The following is a 21,458-nucleotide window of genomic DNA, read 5'->3' on the forward strand; positions in this document are numbered from 1 at the left end:
GGAAGCCGTAGTGCTTCAGATCGATAAATCCGCGCACTAGTTAAATCCAATGTGTTCGATCTTTAAAGCGCGCGCCGCTAACTGGCAACTTTCTAACGGCTGTAATTTAGATAAAAGCGGACTCGGGAGAGCAAACAGGGATATGAGCAGCCTTGAAGACATGAAAGAAGTGAGCAAAGGGCTAATATTTGGACTGAGACAATCATTGCAGCGCATTGATCCGGCCCGGCTTAGCGCGGCCTCAGGCTCCTGTCCAGCAGGACGATTGATAACTCCTCCGCTCGGCTCCTCGGCTCGTCTCCTCGGCGCCATGCAGGAGTTACCGTCAGACCACCAAACTAGCCACGGACTCATGAACGCGCGGAGACGTTGCGCGAGCACAACCTTTACCGTTCGGAGATATAACAGTTCATCGAATATGACACACTTTTGGAATTCTTTCTCGTTGCGAGTGAAAATGATATATATGATACGAAATCTGAGTTAGAGAGAGAATGACTTTGTATCTAATAAGGTTGGCTTCATGACAGAACATTATGCTGAACCAATAACTTCAGATAAATCCAGATTTTGACTCATCTCACTTTGGACAAAGCATTACATATTGTATATTTTAGTAACTCAAACATTCTCCAATTCATCATTAGACAGTTGAGACCTGTGTGACAATATGTCTTTATTGTGATGCTAAAATGTGATTTGAGATACAAAGACCGAATCAAAATGATGAAACAATGAGTCATTTCATTACATCGTCTGCAATATGGAGCACATCTGTATGAAGGTAGGGCCAAATCATACCAGCACCTCTGGCACACAGGTTACAGTTGGCTGCAATCGGCAACATCTACACTAGATGGCACTAAATCTTACCACACGGTAAACCGCTTGAGTGGAGATAGAAGTTATTTTTGTCTGTTTGAATATTCATTTAATCTGCGAGTGCAGGACAAATTCAATGAGACATGCTGTATAAACACACCACTGCTGATGCAACAACACGTTCAAATGTGGAGTATGCCAATCTCTAAAAAACACCACAGCTCTACACTTTGTACTGGAAGAACAGGAATACTCTCGTTCACATGTCAACGTCTTTGTGTAACATGTTGAGAGCAAACAGGTGCAGACTTGGTCTCTAACATGGAAAAACAAGAAGGCGTTAAACTGAACCAAATGATCTCTCACTGAAACACCTGCTCAGTGAAGGTGAACCTGCCCGTGTTCCATCTGAGACAACATGAATGAAGGTAATGCTATCACAATGCTCCTCATATATATGTAAAGTTTATGCTTCTGCTGATTTTAAAGCACAAACTATTTTACTGTGGTGGGCATTGTCCAGCAATCTTCTCCAACTGTATCATGTCTTGTTTTTATACATGCTGGAGATGGGGTGGGGCTGTTGACAGATACACAATGATCTGAAACTAAAATGACAGGTAATAACCGGCGAGACAAAGACGGGACGTGGCTGGAAATCCCCGCACAGTGCAGAGTAACCACGCCGCTCCATCGAGTTCCAAAACATCACGTTCAGACAGGATGTTCTCTTGGCTGGAAAAGCCCAGCAGGCGAGTCACGTCTAACAGCGACCCGGCTCTTCACCTTGCGGTCCCAGTCAGAGGCCCCTCAGGTGTCGGCTTCTGGTGGGTCCACGCGGCGCACTGCCTGCTCCGGCTCCGAGCAGGGCTGCAGGGAGCGCAGGACGTGTTCCAGCGTCCACTGGTCCTCGTGTAAGGCGTGCTCCTCCAGGGTGAACTGACCCTGCTTGGTCCGGGTCAGTTCCTTCACGTGAGCGCACGATGACAGAGCTGCGGCACACAGGCACACTTTATTCTCACGTGGGGTTAAGGGTGGATTCCTGATCGGCGAGTTCGACTTATTGACTGTTCCATCAACGTGACGAAATGAACGAGTAAATCTCACCTTTTCCCAGGTCATCCACCAAGCTTCTGACGTAAAATCCACCACCACACTCGATATCTGTTATGGAAATAAAAATATATTTGACTGTGGCAGGAAGTGACGTGCAAAAGAGCTATTTCAAATACCAGAAAGTCAGAAGTGGAAGAGAGAAATGCTGCGTGATGCATCTCATGCTAACCCAGGGTGAAGAGAGGAGGCGTGAACTCCTGCAGGGTCAGGTTGTACACGGTGACTGGTCTGGCGGGTTTGGCCTCAACCTTGTGACCTTTCATCAGCAGGACAGACAGACGCTGGCCGTCTTTCTTCAGCGCAGAGTAGCTGAAATGACAGAACCTCAATTAATCGCACCATACTGAAGATACCCGTCTTATCTAATGGAAAGGACAAGCTGCGCTGAGGAGTTGATAGATAACATCCATCCCATATCACAGAGCGACACTGTAATGGTCCCCTTTCCCTCAGTGTGAAAGGTTGCAACCTCAGGCTGTTGGCCTTCATCAAGTGCAATGGCCACCGGCAGGAAAGCTTCTTTACAAGGGAAGTGACAGTCGAACAATGTTGCTCTAAAGCAGCTATTCTCAACCACTGGGCCCCAGAGCACCATCTAGTGGGGGTCCACATGGTTACATCCAATACTAATAAAAGTCTGTTTTTGTTTATTTACAAAGCTTGTTCTTATCATATCGGAATGTGCTCAACAGTTCACATAAATAAGACATAGTAATTCCAACAAAGCATCATTTTAATGACCAGTTCTGTTTGAACATCAACACACCGATCACCACACGTCATCAGCTCGTGTTTCTCCACTGTGAGCTAGCTAACGTTCCTTCCGATGCAGTGAAACTAAATGGATCGGTTATTGAAATGAAAAAGTGATGCAGGAGACAAGTTCCAAAGCAGAACTATGAGCCTGAATACATTAAATGTGGATTCATGATGTGGGGCAGTGATGGCTGAGGGGCAGCAGGGAATGTGTTTTGGTCACTACAGCTGATGGAGGAATAACACATATTACAGCAGATTGTCATCTTCATATTTTGTCATGTTGTGTTTTTCTTCTCATTTATTTGGGAAGGTGGTCCTCTGTAATCTTTAGTACAATCAGAAGTGGGTCTTCAGTTACAGAAGGTTTTGAGAGCGTGGTCTAAAGCCCTGCTCGGGACCTCTAGAGTCTGCAAGGTTCACTGCACCACAGTAGAACAGCAGCATACTGATGACTCACCTAGACTAGAGGGAGTTACAAAGACATTTCTACCAGGTTAACCTGACTCTTATAAGGCCCTGTAATATGGTGAATATTTCCTACACACCTTTAGTTTGCTAGTTACCCTTCCTGCATGCTTTTATTTTGTAAGTGGCTTTTTTAATGTTGCAGGACATATTTTGAAGACCTGCTGGCGAAACCAGAAGCGCTGAACCCGGTTAAGAACACGATGACCATGTTTAGTGACATTCTATCTAATTAACTGTCAAACAGTGGTCGACTGTATTACTCTTCCATCAGGATGCTAATGTCGGCTTAAAGGAAGTGGCTAAATTGCTACACTGCAATGTGATGCTAATGCCAGATTTCAGCCTTTACATGTGCTTTTTGAGAAAGATATATATGTGATTGACGCCTGGTGGAGATAATTAACACATGAAATGAAGGCCCTGCAGCAACACACACACAAGGTGATCTACAGCTCTGCTGAAATGTGGCCTTTATCATATTTGCTTCAAGGTGAGTTTCCTCCTGTGATTACAGAAACCCATGGATGCAGGGTCCTCCATGGCTTCATCCTCTGAGGAGCATGAATCTGCACAGCCAATTTCACAGCTGTTAAACAATCAGATCTACAGTTTATTTTCTCACACGTGTTGCTGTGATGACATCATTTCCTCTGTACTTACAGTGGAGGAACTTGCATGATGTCACCAGTGAAAGCTTTCAGTTTGTCCTCGATGTCCAGCCTGGTGACGTGTTCTGTGGGCAGAATCACAGAAACGTCATCCTGTAAAACAGAAGCAAACCAAAGTGCAGAAAGAGAGGCACGCTCACATCCATGAGACCAGGTGGAACTTCCATGTTTACCAAAGTCTTTCTCCAGAACCACACGGCCAGTGGCATCGAGGTTATCTGTTGCTTTCCCCAGTTCCCCCACCGCAACGTATTTCTGAAAAACAAACGGTACCACCACTTTGTTGTCTCTGTGTATTAATGACCACTGATATGGATCTATGGAAATATTCACACTGCTCATTTTGAAACACCATAATATTCAAACTATGGTCTGTCATATGCACCATCCTCAGTGAGATAAACCTGAAGACACTAACTGAGCCCATCAAAGAAAACCCTCCAGGACGTTCAGAACAACTCGATGAAGTGAGGACGTCCAGGGCACTCCTCATTAAAGAACTTTCAACTCCTTTAATGCTTCTACAGTCAACAGCATTTTGCACGTGAAAAAAGCCTTCAAAATACCGGAACATTAAAAAACTAGAATGACCGCCTGGTGGTTGTCCGCCGACCAGTCAAGCAGCAGTTAACATCCACGTCTTCTCAAAATGTCATCATTTTGTCATATGAATGCTTGAGTCCCTCCGGACGTTCCTGAGATATTGCCTTTACGAGAATGGACCAGAAGTACGAACAGACAACCCGAAACTTGATGATAATAATAATAATAAACAATAACATGAAAAGGCCCCGGTTACCCCGATGCATCATCATTTATCATGTGTAGTATTTATATGACAGGAAGATGAATTCACTTGGATGTCATTTCTAAAGTCAATATAACACTTTGAAGTATTCCTAGCTTATGACATCTGTCTCTCATCAGTATTGTATGCATCTTAGAGTTGTACTGTTGCTATGCCTACCAGTGTTATTAAGATACCTAAGTCTTAACACAGCATCGCACAATTAGCCAAATTGTTAATGCTCTCCGCAAACCCACATTTTGTTCATTAAATATCAAATCTAATTTAAAAAATGGGAAAAAAATACAAACGGCGAGTTGGTATTGAATCCTTCTTTTAAAACACTCGCACATCTTATCTGTGTATGACTGCATACGTTATATACGTCCACTGGTTTCTATTATTCAGTTTCCGTGACTGTAATCCACTCTACAGATGTGCTGAGTGTTGAACGAGTGCAAAGCGTCTCACTTCATAGAAAGAACAGCAGCAAACCATAGAGACTGAATTGCTGCAGTAAATGGCAAAATAAAAGTGATCAACAGAAAAACTGAAAGTTGTGGTGATTGTGTTTGGAAAGTTTGACACCGATTGGACAAATAAAGATTGTTAGGGATTTTAATAAGTTGTCATATTTGCAGGTTACCTGGACCCAGTTTATTAGAATTATTAGACACACGATCAGTTCTATTACTGCTTTTATAATCATGATCATTCTATTACATCCACTGCTGCCGTTATTAGTAGGAGTGATCATTGTGCTGTTATTAGTGCTAGCACTGCTATTATGTCTCTCATCGTGTGTATCATTTCTGGCGTATGGATAGAAGCTGTATCATGTTGTTTCATATCATTCTGTGCACATGACATGTGCTGCTGTGCATCCTGGGAGAGGGATCCCTCCTGCTGCTCTCCCCGAGCTTTCTTCAGGTTTTTACCGGTTTAAGTCTTTTTGGTGAGTTTTACTCGTTTCAAATTGAAAAATGAAATTAGATTTCACATAGTAACAAAGCATACATTATGTTGAAGCTGCTCACCACTTGTTCCTAATGAATCTTCAGATGCACAAGTCGTATTGTTCTCTATGGTATTATAATGAACAGAATCGTCATGATGGGAAACACATTGTGCTTTACGAACAACACTTTCACAGTGTTGTTAGTAAAGCTCTTTAGCGTCGTTGCATAGATCAACTGGCTTTCACTCTTTACATAAGTGCAAATAAACTCACCTTAGAACCAGCCAACATTGTGCTGAGCATCTTTGTGCCATTCCCAACACCAACAACTGAAAGAAATGGAGGCAGTGTTAGCGAACATGGTTGGGGCTGGGCTGCAACTAATAATTCTTATTTTCATTATTGGTTGATCTACAGATTCATGTTTTATCAGTAAGCATGTCGGCCTACAGTGACAATGTCCGTCACAAGCCCCCGCAGAGCAGGGCCCCGCAGTGAGGCAACCGTATGAGAAATTGGCAACCAATTATTGGCCTTTGCTTGCCATCAGCGGAAACTTAACATATAAAAAATAGGGACAACAAGCAGCCAAACGTGCACCCTGAAATAAAAACTGTTTTAATATTTGTTACATCAGTGATATTTTTAGATTTCTCTTGCAGCCAGAACCAGACAACATGTGCGTTGGTAAAGGTTTCATTAACAGGGTTGAGCCCTGCAGAGTCCAAGGTGTCAAAGGTCTTTAAACGTCCAAAAACTAAAAAGGTATCTAGTTGACCGTCATAGAAGACTAAAGAAAAACAAGCAAATATTCTCATCTGAGAACTCGTTATCAGTGCATTTTTTGCCATCTAAAGAGCAATCTATTTGGGGATGGTCCTTTTAAGTGTGACCGTTTATTGGCAGAGCAATTCAAATCGATTAATTCAAATAGACATATAGTGTTTCTCCACCAGCTGTATTAGTGGCTGTTTGAAGAATTATTTCATACTGTATTTAGACCTTCAAGTAGGGAGACAAATTAGAAAGAAAGCCCAAACTTGATGCACAGAGACAACTTTCAGATGACAGAATCTACAGTCCTTTAAGCGCCATCCTTACCAATGTAATAACCAAACGCAAGGCCTTAAAGAAATAAGCTGCATGGGTACATCACCAGTAGCTTTTTCCCCACTGCTCCGTTACGACCTAGCAAAGGCAGAACTGACGAAAGTCTCCCGCGGACCACCACCCGGATGCAACGTGAATGGAAGCCGCCGCTTACCCAGCACCCCGCTGGCAGCACTGTCCAGCGTCCCTCCGTGACCCATCTTCAGGCTCTGCTTCTTCCTCTTTCGCGGGTTTGGGTTTTTCACGCCAGCTTCTGAAAAGAGTTAGTGACACAAAAACAATTCACTGTTAGCTTCAACAAATTACGATTAGACTTATTCCCTGACTCCGCCGACCCCTGTCGCATTACCCTTGAGTAAAACTTCTTTGAGTGTATTCAACACGTCTGCAGATGTCGGCCCTTGTTTCTTATATATCGCAAACAATCCGTTTATCGACTGTAGTTTAGACAGAGAACTAGCTGTCTGAGCCGCAGTGTTGTGTATGCTCCCTGCCATGCTTGTTTAATTCTTCTTCGGCTAAATTCAATGTCCCTCCCTCTTCTTCTTCTACTACTTCACCAACTGCGACTGGCGAACCGTTTCGCCGTCTGCTGGTTCAATGAGTTAATAACTATTTTGTATTTGAGCTCCAAGCCAAACTAACACAATGTTCTATGATATGCTATTAAATAATCTTATGTAAACCGTAGACGTATTGACTGTTCGCGGTTGATTAAGTACTGTTGTAGTTAGAGGGTAGATGTCTAAAGATTGTTCACGTTTTCGGAACTACGCTGACCAGGATGCTTTGCGCGACTTTACTTCCTAGTTACTTTGTCGCTGGGCTTCCTCTGCATGTCAGCTGTGCTGTCTACAACAACAATAACTGCCAAGAACATACTGCAGTCGCTGAGGTTTGGGTTTTTTATCTAAAGGTATTTTAGTTATAATTATGTCAGGAAAACTGCCGTAATGTACACGTTGATTAACCCTTCGATAGCCTTGCTCGAGACTTTGACTCGCGTGGAGACACTATAACGTTACGCAACACTCCCATTCAAAATCTGGCAAATACAAATGTAGTTAGCTTATCCTCAAGATAAATATCATGAACATAAATAACAAAACCATTTATAAACTAATAGAAGCTACGTTTTGATTCGGCTCCCATATGATTCCACCAAGTAGCATTTATTTTGTTGGATTTCGTTGCTTTTGTCGACTTTCTTCCGAGCCAACTAGCGAACGTAACAGGAAATCCGCTCTTAAAGTTAGTATTACTCATGATATATTCTGGTTTTTAGTTTCGATGTTGCCAAATTGAGGAGGTGGTTCTCGGAGTGTTTTGTATGTTACGCGGTCTGTGTTTCTGTCGAACTCATGATGCAGTCTACACTGCTGCAGTTTGCTTTATGGAGTTTGTCATAATGGAGAACTTGCAAGGTCAGCTCCATTCACTTGCAGCAGCAAGTTTAGATTTTTACAATTTGCCAGATATTTTGATGCTGGCAGCCAACTGGTGCTAGTGAATGAGGGTTGGACATCTCTAAATTCTAACCCTAAGCCGTCACCGTGACTCGGGATACAGTCAGTGCCGAACAAGTCTTTACAAGATCAAGCCTCCATGCATTGTGATCTTAATCACAAATTGTCCTGTTGCTCGTGAACCCAGTAACTAGCACTGACTCTGCCTCACACAAGCGTTGCATGCAATCTGGCCTCAAAAAGGTAGCTGATTACTGCCCTTTGACCTCGGTCCTTCTGCAGTCCTCTTGCATCCATTTCCACTTACTTACTGATGGAGATGAGCTGCTCAGAGATCTCTGTGCGAGGTTGATTCACAAGTCCAGCACATAGAACCCCCTTTGAAGTGCAGCTTTAATGTACTTGATGCAGGACACAGACCCATTAGAATGGTAGGGTGATGTCATCAAATGTCTTGTTACGTCCAACCAACAGTCCGAAGCCCAAAGATATTCAGTTCAAGACAACAAGAGTAAAAAAATAAAAAAGCCCCAAAGCCACAATTCTAAAGGGAATGTTTGGCTTTCTGTGCATTAAAAAAAGCGACTGGAAGGATTAATAAATAGAATCAGAATAGTACATTTTCTGTCCATCAATAAATCATTTTCATCTGCAAATGTAATCTTTTCTTCTTCAGTCACAGAGGAAAGAAAGACGGTGCTGTACGTCTCACACGATAAGGGGAGACTGGTGACTCACGATGGAGGATTTCAGGCGGGCGTACCTGCGCCTGTGTAAGGAGGGCGGTGTGGAGCCTCAGGAGAGTGTTGTGGCTCAGCTCCAGGAGAGCAGGGCTGCTCAGGGCTCCAGACTGGACCTGAGCGGACAGAGCCTGTCTGCAGATACCTGCTCTGTGCTGGCCAGGGCCTTCCAAAAGGATACCGTCTTCACGGAGGTGTTGCTCAGTGACTGCATGCTCAGCGAGGAAGGTATGTAAGCCTCGAGATCGACAAACAGCCTACATATAGCCTAGTGCATTGCATTGTAAGTTGCTCAGTATAACAGCAGTCACAATTAGCATGCAAATATATGCATCTTTTGATTTTACATATGGATGTAATGCAGTGGAATGCCCATTTAATTGATTGAAAAATACTAGTCCATTGGCTCCTACTGAAGATGTAAATCTTTAAAAGTATATTGCAAATATATAGTTTTTCAAAAACGTCTCAGTTATATTTCTAAACTAGCTGGACACTGTAGTTTGTAACAAACATTACTCAACCAGGAGGCAATACTCCTTTTGTTGGGGACTATTTTCTGTGGCGGATTAATCCACATTCTGTGCTCTACTGAGTATTTGTGGCAGCAGGACGGGTCATAACAAACACGAGAGTCTCCCAGTGCAACAGTGTGGCTCATTGATGTTTTTGCAATAGTTTTGGGAGAAAGGAGCTCTATGACAGAGAGGAGTGATCATTGCTGGTTTGACTCTGATGACATCATGTTGAGCAGTGTTTGCTTTGATGCTTGTGTGACTCTCAGGTGCCAAAGTACTTCTGAGCGGACTGTTTGGCAACACGACTGTGAAAGTCCTGGATCTGAAGGTAACACCCACCACACTAGACCGTCCACACTCTAACACCCGAATGGATTTTATGACATGAGACGTGTTGATCGTCGGTTGATGCAAGCATGTTGTTCTATTTCATCCTTACTGACCGCCAGAGGCAGTGCTTAACACTGGATGTATCCCGTCTCGCGCATGCGCAGGTCGAATATTTATATCAACAAAGTCACGTGTGACCTCGGATGACCACCGTCATCTATAAGTTCCGGTGTCATCCTGAGCTCAGTCCTTTTTTTCTTCTCGCGTCGCAGGTTAGCTACCATGGTAGCTTAAACAAGGATGTGTCTACGATCAAGACATATTAGAGCTCGTCGCTGTAGCCTTGTGACTACCGGTCGGAGTTGCGGTTCTCTCGCCCTCCAAAGGCTGCGACGAGCTGTCCCTCTTCGGAGGGAACGGTGTGTTCGCCGTTCGGACATCGAGCCCCGGACTGGTGGCCGCCCCTATCATCGGTCGTCACCAGTCTGATAAGGGTCAGCTAAGTCGTGATGACAGCAATCGGTAAGATCGATTAACATTGTTTTCTATAACAGTTGTTTGTTCCACGGTTGGCAGAGCGCTTCCGCTCTAGTAATCGAGTGGCGCGCTAACGAGAGCGTAGAATTACGCTGTCGGCCCGCCCTTCACAGTGTTACGGCTATCACAGTTAGCAGAGTGTTCCTGCTCAGGCAAACTTTGTGAGACACTAGTCCGCATTGGCGTTGTGTACATGGAGATTTAATCTTTACATCTGACGTAATTCGCAGTTAGCAGTGTCTTCACTCAGGCTAACTTGGATGCTAGCTGGCTAGCTAAACAAAGCTGATACTGGGGCTGTAGCCATCAACTTTGTATCCTTACAGCTGTCACAGTTAACAGAGCGTCCTCGCTCAGGTTAACTCAGTGGGAAACTAGCTAAAACAAAAGCTGATACTGGGACTGCGTCCATCAACTTTGTATCCTTACGGCTGTCACAGTTAACAGAGCGTCCTCGCTCAGGTTAACTCAGTGGAAAACTAGCTAAACAAAGCTGATACTGGGGCTGTAGCCATCAACTTTGTATCCTTACAGCTGTCACAGTTAACAGAGCGTCCTCGCTCAGGTTAACTCAGTGGGAAACTAGCTAAACAAAAGCTGAGACTGGGACTGCGTCCAGCAACTTTGTATCCTTACGGCTGTCACAGTTAACAGAGCGTCCTCGCTCAGGTTAACTCAGTGGGAAACTAGATAAACAAAGCTGGTACTGGGGCTGTGGCCATCAACTTTGTAGCATTACAACGATCACAGTTAGCGGAATGTGCTCGCTCAGGCTAACTCGGTGAATGCTAGTTATACTAAATCAACATTGAGGTTGTGCCCATTGATGGTTTTGACGCATTACGGCTGTCGAGTTCGCTCCGGCTAACTAGACTAAGCTAATACTCTGTGTGTCCATTGATTGTTGTAAACATTATGGACATATCGGTAGCGGATATCAGTTAGCAGAGTGCCCTCGCTCAGGCTAACTGGTAGCACACCAAGAGTTACAGCACCTGTCCAAGTGGAGAGTGTCCTCGCACTGTAAGGACTGTGGGTTTTTTTGTCCGTTTTCACAGTAGCAGAGTGCTCTCGCTCAAGCTAACTGGTGGGGCACCAATATCTGCAGCAACTATCCGAGTGAAGAGAGTGTCCTCGCTCCCCTCTCACTAGGAGAACTGTTTTCCTGACCTGTTCCACAGTAGCAGAGTGCTCTCGCTCGCTCAAGCTAACTGGTGGGACACCAATATCTGCAGCAGCTGTCTTAGTGAAGAGTGTCCTCGCTCCCCTCTCACTGTAAGGACTGTGTTCTTTTTGTCTGTTTTTCACAGTAGCAGAGTGCTCTCGCTCAAGCTAACTGGTGGGACACCAATATCGGCAGCAACTATCTTAGTGAAGAGTGTCCTCGCTCCCCTCTCACTGTACGGACTGTGGTCTGTTTTGTCCGTTTTTACGGTAACAGAGTGCTCTCGCTCAAGCTAACTGGGGGGACACTAATATCTGCAGCAACTATCTTAGTGAAGAGAGTGGGCTTAGAGAGTGTCCTCGCCCCTCTCACTATAAGGACTTTGCCTGACCTGTTTCCGCAGTTGCAGAGTGCTCTCGCTCAGGCTAACTGGTGGGTCACCAATATCCGCAGCGGCTGGCTAAGGGAAGAGTGTCCGAAGGATCACTCGCCACTGACTGCCCCCTGCCTGTTCTCTCAACCTTCAGCAGAGCGCTCTCGCTCGGACTGATTGGGAATTCCGCATAAACTAGTGGGACAAGGGTTCCACCAGAATCGCGGCCATGTTCAACTCTCCCGGCTGTAGGACCTGTATAGCTCCTCTTCAGCCGGAGGACGGCCCTGACCTCTTGCCCTAGCAGGGAGAACCCAGGCAGGACCTGCGGCATCACGCCTTGAGCAGTAAGGTCTGCTAGGCTGGCCGAAGTGGAACACCTGATGCGGGAGGTCTACCTCCCCCTGTCAGGGCAGCTGAATCCAGACCAACCTACCCTGGTCATTGGTATGGCGCTTGCACGCCGGGCATACACAGCAGCTGGAGCATCCACCTGTGAGTGCCTTCTTCAGGCACCTTCCCGCCCTCACCACCTTTTCTGTTCCTCCCTCCGAGGAATATCTGAGGGAGTTGCGTGCATGGTGGAGACACCAGGGCTCTCTCCCGCCTTACATCAGACCATGCAGGAGGTGGCAAATCTGGCCTTGCACGTATGCCAGCCAGTTCGACGACTATGGCGTCCATCAGTTTCCCCTGAGGAGACTCTGAGGCCCGATGCCAGGTGCCCTCGACCCAATGTCGGGTCAAAGATGACCTGCTATCCAGGGCTTAGGACACAGCAGCGCTGTGCACCGTATCGACAACTCCCTCTCCCACCTCATGCTTTCCCTCGCAGATTCTCTGCAGCGGGCTACTTCGACGCTTCTGCTCAGTGATGCTTCATTGCAGGCGTTTGCGCTCATATCGAGGGAACGTGGATGGATGATGTCCACCCTGGTTCAGACTCGCCGCCAGGTTTGGCTGGCGCAGTCACCCCTATCTGAGACATGTAGGAGGACCCTCCATACTGTCCCAGTGGAGCCTGGTGAGCTGTTCGAGTCAGCTGCTGTACAGGCGCTTCAGCGGACTGTTAGAGCTAGCCAGACCTGGCAGCAGTTCTCTGGTCTTTGCAGGGACATGCCTGCACCCCCAGACCTAGGGGTCCCATTTTTGGCCCACAAGGCCGTTTCTCAGCCTCCAGCTTACCCTAGTAGAGCAACAGGCCTCGGCGTCCTGCTGAGAGGCCGGACCGCTACCTATACAACCCTACTTACGTCCCCGTCCCCCCCGGCAGGGGTGCCAGGAGATGTCTCCAGGCCGGCTGTCAGGGTTCTTTCTCCCATCAGCGGATTTCCAAGGGAGAGTGGTGCACGTCTATCGACGCCTGTTCCCATGGTGCGTCACCACAACTTTCAGTCCTGGGTGCTTCCATTCGGACTCTCCCATCTCCCCATGGGTGTCCACAGTGTGTTACTGCTGTCCTTTCCCCCTGCAATCGCAGGGCGTGAACATACTGCCGTACTTAGACGACTGGCTGACCTAGGCGCCGTCCCGGCTTCAGGCGCCACAAGACCCCCCAGGGGCTCGGTTCCATTCCACCAGGAGATTGTCACAACAGTTACCTGCCTCTCAAGGCGGGTGCAGGGTGACAGAACGGGACAGCCTGGGGGCAGTTGTCTGCTGAAAGACCGCAGGTCCAGGTTCTAGAGCTAGCGCTCGAGCACTTCCTTCCATGTTGAAGGGAAAGCATGTGCTTGTCCGGTGGACAGCACCTCTGCTGTGATTTCCCATGAACTATCGATGGGGCACCAGATCTGCAGAAGTTGCTACGGGGATCACCGTGGCCTTCTGACTTGGGAGGCCCCTCGCCTGACCAGCCTGTGGGCAATGTACCCACCAGGAGAATGGAACAAGGTTGTGGTTTTCCTGTTCCGTTACAAGCCTCCACCGGGAGAGTGGCGGCTGCAGCCAGACGTGTCGACCCACTGCCCCCACTGGGTCTCCCTGACGGAGGACCAGCCCTCTGGGTCAAGATGCCCTGGCTCACACGTGGCCAGAGGATCTTCTTTATGCCTTTCCACCATTCCCTCTGCTTTTGCTGTAAGCTTGTCAGAGTTCTTCCCCGACAGGAGGGATCTCCTGTCGCAACTAGAGGGTCGGATTTGGCATTCCAATCCCTGCCGCCTTCAATTAGGGGTCACGGGAGGGCCCGACCGGATGCTGAGTGGCTGCATAGAACCAGTCTGACGGACTATTCTGAATGCCAGTGCGCGGTCTACCTGCCTGCAGTACAAGAAACAGGTGGAAGCTGTTCTCCGACTAGTGTGCGGCTCAGAACAAGGTCCCAGTACAGCGCCCCGTGCCTGCTGTACTGAGTTTCTACAGTCTCTCCTGGATAAGGGCCGGTCTCCCCTGCATGGGACCTACCCTTGGTACTGGACAGCTTATGCTTGTCCTTTTGAACCCCTGGCACAGGCGGAGCCTAGATGGCTATCAGCAAGACGGTTTTCTCCTTGCTGTCAATTCAGCTCAATGTGGGGGCGAGCTGCATGCCCTATCAGTGGAAGAATCATGTCTGAGGTGGAACTCAGATGGCTTGGGTGTCACTTTCTGGCCTAAGGCAGTGTTTCTCCCAAGGGGGTGGATACGGTCACATATAAACCGGCCTATCCAGCTGGCAAAGTTGACCCCCCCCCCCTCCCCCATCGGGAGAGGAGAGGTCAAGGCTGCTGTGCCCAGTGTGGGCCCTCAGAGCTTATATGGCAGCCACCGCATGCATAGTCAGTTATGGTGAGCCTAAGAAGGGCTGTGCTCCTTTTTAAGGGAAAAAGGAAAAACGGCACCTGTCCCACTGGATAGTGGAGGCCATTGCCGATACATACAAGGCGAGCGGCTGCGCTCGGCCATCCGGGGTGAAGGGTCACTACCAAGAGTGTCTCCACACCGAGGGCAAGCCTGAGTGGTGTGCCTGTGGGGGATACATGTGCGGCGGCCTCATGGGCATCGCCGAGCACATTCACCAAACACTACAGAGTTAACGTTGCCGGCCCTCACCCACTGGGGAGGGTTCTTGGCCAATTTTCTCTGCCGGAGCTATAAGGGGTAGTTACTGTGCTTCCTCGTGACTCTTTTGGTATAAGTCATCCAGTGTTAAGCACTGCCTCTGGCGGTCAGTAAGGATGAAATAGAACGAAAGTTACGGACGTAACTACGGTTCTATGAATCCTGGATGACCGCCAGAGTTCTTGGTCACTCGGAATCCCGTGAACTCGCGAGAAGATTCCATAGGACTGAGCTCAGGATGACACCGGAACTTATAGATGACGGTGGTCATCCGAGGTCACACGTGACTTTGTTGATATAAATATTCGACCTGCGCATGCGCGAGACGGGATACATCCAGTGTTAAGCACTGCCTCTGGCGGTCATCCAGGATTCATAGAACCGTAGTTACGTCCGTAACTTTCGTTTTCAGGGGAATAACCTGAGATCGACGGGGGCTGAGGTGTTGGGAAAGCTGTTGGCGCGTAACAAGACTCTACGCAGGTGAGAACAACGCTCTTCATGTGGGACACCAGGCATGCATTATAAAGGCTTCAAATGTGGTCATAATGTCAGCTTAAGGCTGCTGTATGTCACTGTGCAATGGAATAATATGAACAAATGAAGTGCAAATTACAGATAGCTTTTTAATGTTACTATTGAAATGATAAATATTTATTTGGTTTTTCCAATTAAATATTTATCATTTCAATTACTAATATGTTTTTTTCAAGATTTTGCAAGATAGGTACCTCAGAGCAAGATGTTTTGATAATAATGATAATAATAATAAATGTTATTATTACTATTTGCAGTGAATCTACTTCAGCCAATCACATTTAAGACATGATCTTAAGGCACTTTAGGCAGAGTTATCTGTTTAAAAAGTGCAAAAGGCATCGGTCAGCAGTTGGCCATGTGCTTCAAATACAGAACCATGCAAAGACACCGTGTCATAAAATATACAATCCAGCATCATTCATCATGCTCAGGAACTCAAGCATGTCAGTTCTGCTTGTTCATGTTGCATCACCAATCCTAATGTGAGCTGCCATGAGTGGTGTTACCATGGCTATATAACTATGTCTTGTCATTGTTCAAGTAATACATTTTAATATGCTTAATGAAGCATTCATCAAAGTTGACTGCTACTACATACTTTTAGAATCAACAAAAATCCCGTCTTTATCTTCCTCGATCGGGACGTAAAGTTGAATTTAAATCTGAAGCTGCGACAGAGAATAGTGTCCCCGTGAGCACATCATGCTTTAAACGTGCACACGCCGTTTGCAGGCTGGTGTTGGAGTGGAACGCTTTGGGGGTGTGGGACGAAGCCTTCTCGCTCTTTTGTGAGGGTTTGGCGTCTAATGGCGTGCTGACACAGCTGGACCTGCGCAACAATCAGATCAACCACCACGGAGCGGCCGAGCTCGCTCTGGCACTTAAACGCAACACCGCTGTTCAAGCGCTGGGTGAGACTCTGTCAAACTAAACACAACCCCTTCACCCTGTAAGCTAACTAAGTGTGGACGTATCTATTGGACACTAAGTGACACACAGTTCCTACTTGAAGTTTTTCTTTTGTTTCTTTTGTCAGAACATCTTTTCAGCGGAGGTGTCAGTGGTTGGACTCTCTGCTGGGATATCACATATGTTACTGTCAAATATTACTAGCTTGGAAGTACGTATGATTGTACTGAGCATCATCACAGATGGTTTCTGCATCTTATCAAACAGATAACTAGTTGCCTGAAGTTAAGGTTTATCTGTGATCCGTAGGGATCAGATAAATAAATAACAGTTCATGTGCTGTATGTTACACCACTACAAAAAAGTCAACTTCCTTGTATTCCTTACTTACTCACAGGGGGTTGAGACTGATCACATGATCACATGAACCAGGGCCATACAGAGAAAGCGTGCTTGTACTGATCCAGAAAACGAACACACACGTAGAATGATCAATCGAATCCACCGCTTAGAAGGGTTGCTGTGTTCTGGTGTGTGTGGGCTCACTGACTGATGGCCCACTGCCGCCTTCCCTGCTGACTGTGTTTACAGATCTGAGGTGGAACAACATTGGTCTGTTGGGTGGCAGGACTTTGCTGGAGGCTCTGCAGAAGAACAGGAGCATAATGCAGCTGGAGATGGCAGGGAACAACATCCCTAGTGACACACTCAAAGCTCTTGGTACGGTGTGTGTGTGTGTGTGTGTGTGTGTGTGGGGATAAGGTTACTGTATTTCTTTTCTATTTTGCATTAGAAATATAAATAATACCTCAATAAATACCATCTGTTTCTTTATTTAAACACACTCGACACTTTCAACAATACACTTCATCATACTTGTTTATAGTATCTGTTTGTTGTGCACTGTATTTTATATTCTTTTGTAAATGTTGTGTGTTTTTATTTCTTGCACTGTGTTGATTGTTGTTGATGGTTTAATGTTGTGCACCACCCGCCATGACTAATTCCTTGTATGTGCAACAGTGTTAACAGTCAGATTCAGATTCTGACTGTTAATGTTACACTGTAGCTTCAATTTGAATCATCCTTCCTCTCATTCCTGGGAAAGTATCAACACTATTCTGATGTGGACTGACTTTAAAGATGCACAATGATAATGTGTTATCACGCGTGCCGTCCTCCGCTCATCTTTCTCTCTTTCCACCCTTTCAGAGCAGACCACAGGCCACAACTCAGACAGACAGTCCACCATGAGAGAGAGCCGCAGCAGGACCCAGGTCCTCAGCAAGGAGATCCAGACGCTGAAGGAGGGGAAGGGTCGGCAGGTAACCCTCACACTGAGGAATGACAGGTTTCTGAGTGAGAAGATGAAGGCTGTTTGAAGACTTTAAATGAATCACAAAAAGATCCATTATCCCCATGAGCATCAGATAGATACAGAGATAGATACAGAGGTTTTAGGCCACCTCTTTGTCCAGATGAAAATACCTCAATAGCGATCAGATGGATGGCCAACATGAGTTCAGACAGTCATGGTCCTCACAGGATGATCCCCTCCCATTTCTTCATGCACCAGCACGTGGATGACATTTCAGATGTGAAGTGAAATATCTCAACAACAGAAGGGAGGGATTGCTATACATTCAGTACAGATGTTCACGGTACCAAGAAGATGGTTCCTAACTTCTTTGAGGACCCCGGATGTTTTCACTTCTATAATATCCTTGCATCTAATGGATGGATTGGCACACACCTTCATGGTCACCACATGATGAACTACTGACTTTGATGATCCCATGACCTTTCCTCTGTCAAACTCCTGCAAAACTAGAGATATTTGCATCAGCCTCAGCTGTACTCTCTGTTGTTCTGGAGTTATCGCACGATGATTAGATCATGAAACGATTAGATTACATAATGTTAGCATGCTAAGATGCTACACTGTGATGGGGAACATGGTAAACATTATAGCGGCTAAACATCAGTGTGTTGCTGACAGCAAAGACACATCTGCTCAATGAGAATGGCTTCCAATCGTGACCATGTCTGAAAGGAATGGCAGCGTAATAATTCATCTTAACTAGCAGGAATTGACGTAAAGTGCAGTCACCAGGCTCCAATGAGGACAAAGCAAAGCTGCATTTACATCCTACAGGTGCTGTGTTTAATACTCAAACGGCATTTGGGACTTCTTTAAAACACAAGAATAAGTGTTAAAGCTGGACTTTTCCACATATGAACGTCTGTTACATTCAATCCATTGCCAAACGAGCTCACACGATGCTGATTAAGCCGCCAGGGAAGGCTTTGCATCTTCCTGTGCAAATTCTTTAATCCCTCTGAACATCTTTTTTTAAATCAAAAATGAAGATTAAAATGAGGTTCTGCCGTATATGGACTTGCATTTCTCGTCCTCCGACCACTCAAAGCGCTGTTCAGTACATGTCATAATTCACACGTTTATGCCAGGTGACACGTGCCCATCAGGACCTGAAACAAATTCATATTCACGCGTATTCATGAAGCTATGGCACAGCCTTCGGGAGCAACATGTCGCCCAGAGGAGCTGGGGATCGAACAGACAACCCGCTTTATCTCCGAGGCACAGCCGCTCAGACTCCGAGCTGCTGCTCCATCGCTCCAGCTTTAAGTACTACCGATTTGGGACAAAGTTTGTGATGGTGACTGTGGTTGTTGCTCCTCTCTTTTAGTTCCTAAGCCTGATGGAAACCATAGACAGGCAGAGGGAGGAGATGGGTCGCTCCAACGGGTGAGTGGAAGTGTGACTGTGTTCAGCCATTGGCCATAACCAAGAGAGGCACAACCTCCACATCAGTCTTTAACCCTTTATATGTGCAGTGGAACGGAACCCAGGGAGATGCTTACTGAGGCACCACATCTACTATGTTAATGCACATAACAATCGCTGCAGCTCCCTCAGATAATCACATTTTGTAGCCATGACCTCGTCGCCTCTTTTCCGTCTGACTAGGTCCACCTCCATTCAGATCGGCCAACTCCAGGAAGCTCTGACTGAGAGGAAGTCAGCTGTCAACTCGCTCACCGCTAAGTAAGCATTTCATTTTCCTTTGTTCAATATTCCCACTATGAAGAACAGCAGTCTGTTGTGTGTATTAGAGGATGCTTCATTAATCACATATTCTTCAGTCAAGCTTAAGGTTGTATGAAGAACTCCAGTATGTACTCCTCCACTGACTCAGCCCTCCTGAAGTATTTAATCAGGCAGCTATTATGAAATAGATGACCCCGCCTGAAGCTTGTATTCATTCACCTTCATTCATTCATCAATGTGCTGCTCAATGTGATGTTGTGCAGACTACAGATGACGGAGGCTGCCCTCGCCCTCTCCGAGCAGAAAAACCACAACACGGGAGAGCTGCTGACACGAGTGAAGGCTGAGAAAGAAGAAGAGAGGGAACGACAGAGCAGGGAGAGGAAGAAAGAGCAAGAGGTACGCACAGAAGGGAGGAGAGACAACACTCTTTCACCTCAAATGAGATCTGTACGGGAAACAAGATTTAAACACATTTTCCATGTGCGGTTCTGCCGATAGCTAGCTCATGAGAGCTTTCACGTGTGCTACTGCATTTAGTGAGGAACATATAGGAACTGATATAGAGACGGATTGAGACGGTTGATCTTTGGATGATGGGTATCTCAAAATGGCCAATGTTCCCTTTACAACATAACTCCAGCTGTTATTTACTGGACATATTACTCCTTCATAGTTGTCTCAATTTATTCAAATGTTGTCACAGCAAAGGGAAACACCTGTCATGTGATGTGTCTGATGTGTTTAGGAAAGATATAAAGATGTACGAGTGAGATTCTAGGACGGCAAGATATTTGTGTTGGTTCCTTCTGATATTTATGAAAAAATATTTCTTTGATTTGAACCTAAAGTCAAAAATATGCTAAATTAAAGATGGCCCAGAATCCAGAGGAAAACAATCTTCTTCTTTACAACAAGCCAAGCTTCTATCATGGTTTTGATTTATCATCGAGCCAGATGCCAAGACATCTGTAACCTGCACCCTCTCAATATTGGAACCCAGTCAGTGGAGATCGTGTATCGATCTGGAGATTAGCATGGATCTGTTTGAGATGTAAGATCAATAAGTGTAAGTTCCAGTGCATTCAAGAGCAGCTGTAGGTGTCGTAGTTTTAAATCCACACATGGAGAAGACGAGTCTCACAGGACAGGATCCCTGCTGCACACCTGTGTAAGTGATAGGAGTTCAGATGTAGACATGTCTGCCTTCACAAGGAGCTGGTTAGCCAGCTGCTGTCTGTCGGTACCATGTGCAGCCCTGAAAGCATGTGACTCAACACGCCATTCAGATGTGGCTTCCCTTCCTATGTCACATGCAGGCTCATTAGAATAACGAGCGGGCACCGCCGGCACGACACATTGCACTCTGGGTAGTGGTTGCCATGTTCTAGGAGGGCCCTCGTTGTCTCAATGCATTCATTCATCTTTAACCACGCGCATACGGTGACAACATACACAACTCAACGGACAAAATACAAACGAATGAAACATTATCTGGCTCAGATGTAAACGATGCTGTTTTAAGTGATGATGTTGACGCAGTAGGTTGGTTAGCCAGCATGCTAACAGCATTGATAACTAATGTTACGCCAACCGCCGCTGTCGCGACACTTCTTGTAGATTGTGACGTCACGATTGTCACCACCGCAGCTTTCAATCGCTGACCTAAAAGACCACAATGCCTTGCGTTTCTCACTGCCGCTCACATCATGATCCTGTTCTCTATACCTGAGAGTATCTCCACCCACAGAACTTCCTTGGTGCGCCCTGTTTGTCCTGCAAGCCAATCAGAGGAGGTTGGGCTTTTTCAGGAGCGGGGCTTAAAGAGACGGGCACTAAAACGGAGTGTTTCAGAAGTGTTCTTTAAACATTCACGCATGTAGAGATGTTCTAGTAGAAATCCAAAATATAAGCATGAACCTGAAACATTGCATTATATGTCCCCTTTAAGAGGAAACGGGCAGGTGATTGGATGAAAGGTGAGAGGGCAGTGTCAACGCAGTAGGTTGAAAGTTGTATCAGGATAAAAGTCTTTATGTAATAAAAGCGAGTTAAATGCTGGAAACACATGGAAGGG

At 46.1% G+C, this 21,458-nt stretch overlaps 2 protein-coding genes across 3 annotated transcripts in view; one reads left to right on the forward strand and one right to left on the reverse strand.

Annotated features, from left to right (window-relative positions):
• Window positions 1-680: 680 nt before the first annotated feature.
• On the reverse strand, window positions 681-7,185 carry trub1 (TruB pseudouridine (psi) synthase family member 1; the record flags this gene model as incomplete). Its single annotated transcript, XM_079292663.1, has 8 exons — window positions 681-1,814; window positions 1,930-1,986; window positions 2,108-2,247; window positions 3,826-3,898; window positions 4,007-4,088; window positions 5,852-5,907; window positions 6,843-6,941; window positions 7,038-7,185. 8 exons carry the CDS (start codon window positions 7,183-7,185, stop codon window positions 1,633-1,635), a joined length of 837 nt encoding a protein of 278 aa, XP_079148789.1. The 3' UTR covers window positions 681-1,632.
• A 1,663-nt stretch (window positions 7,186-8,848) lies between these two features.
• lrrc45 (leucine rich repeat containing 45) overlaps window positions 8,849-21,458 on the forward strand; it is a 20,587-nt gene continuing 7,977 nt past the window's right edge. For both annotated transcript variants that reach the window (XM_079293342.1, XM_079293343.1), the window contains exons 1-9: window positions 8,849-9,122; window positions 9,679-9,740; window positions 15,272-15,342; window positions 16,132-16,310; window positions 16,900-17,028; window positions 17,521-17,633; window positions 19,020-19,078; window positions 19,301-19,378; window positions 19,645-19,780. In XM_079293342.1, the coding sequence (XP_079149468.1) occupies window positions 8,894-9,122; window positions 9,679-9,740; window positions 15,272-15,342; window positions 16,132-16,310; window positions 16,900-17,028; window positions 17,521-17,633; window positions 19,020-19,078; window positions 19,301-19,378; window positions 19,645-19,780 (1,056 nt within the window). In that variant the 5' untranslated portion in view covers window positions 8,849-8,893. The remainder of the gene's footprint in view (window positions 9,123-9,678; window positions 9,741-15,271; window positions 15,343-16,131; window positions 16,311-16,899; window positions 17,029-17,520; window positions 17,634-19,019; window positions 19,079-19,300; window positions 19,379-19,644; window positions 19,781-21,458) is intronic.

Source organism: Melanostigma gelatinosum (genome assembly GCF_949748355.1).
Source record: "Melanostigma gelatinosum genome assembly, chromosome: 21".
Classification (NCBI taxonomy): domain Eukaryota; kingdom Metazoa; phylum Chordata; class Actinopteri; order Perciformes; family Zoarcidae; genus Melanostigma; species Melanostigma gelatinosum.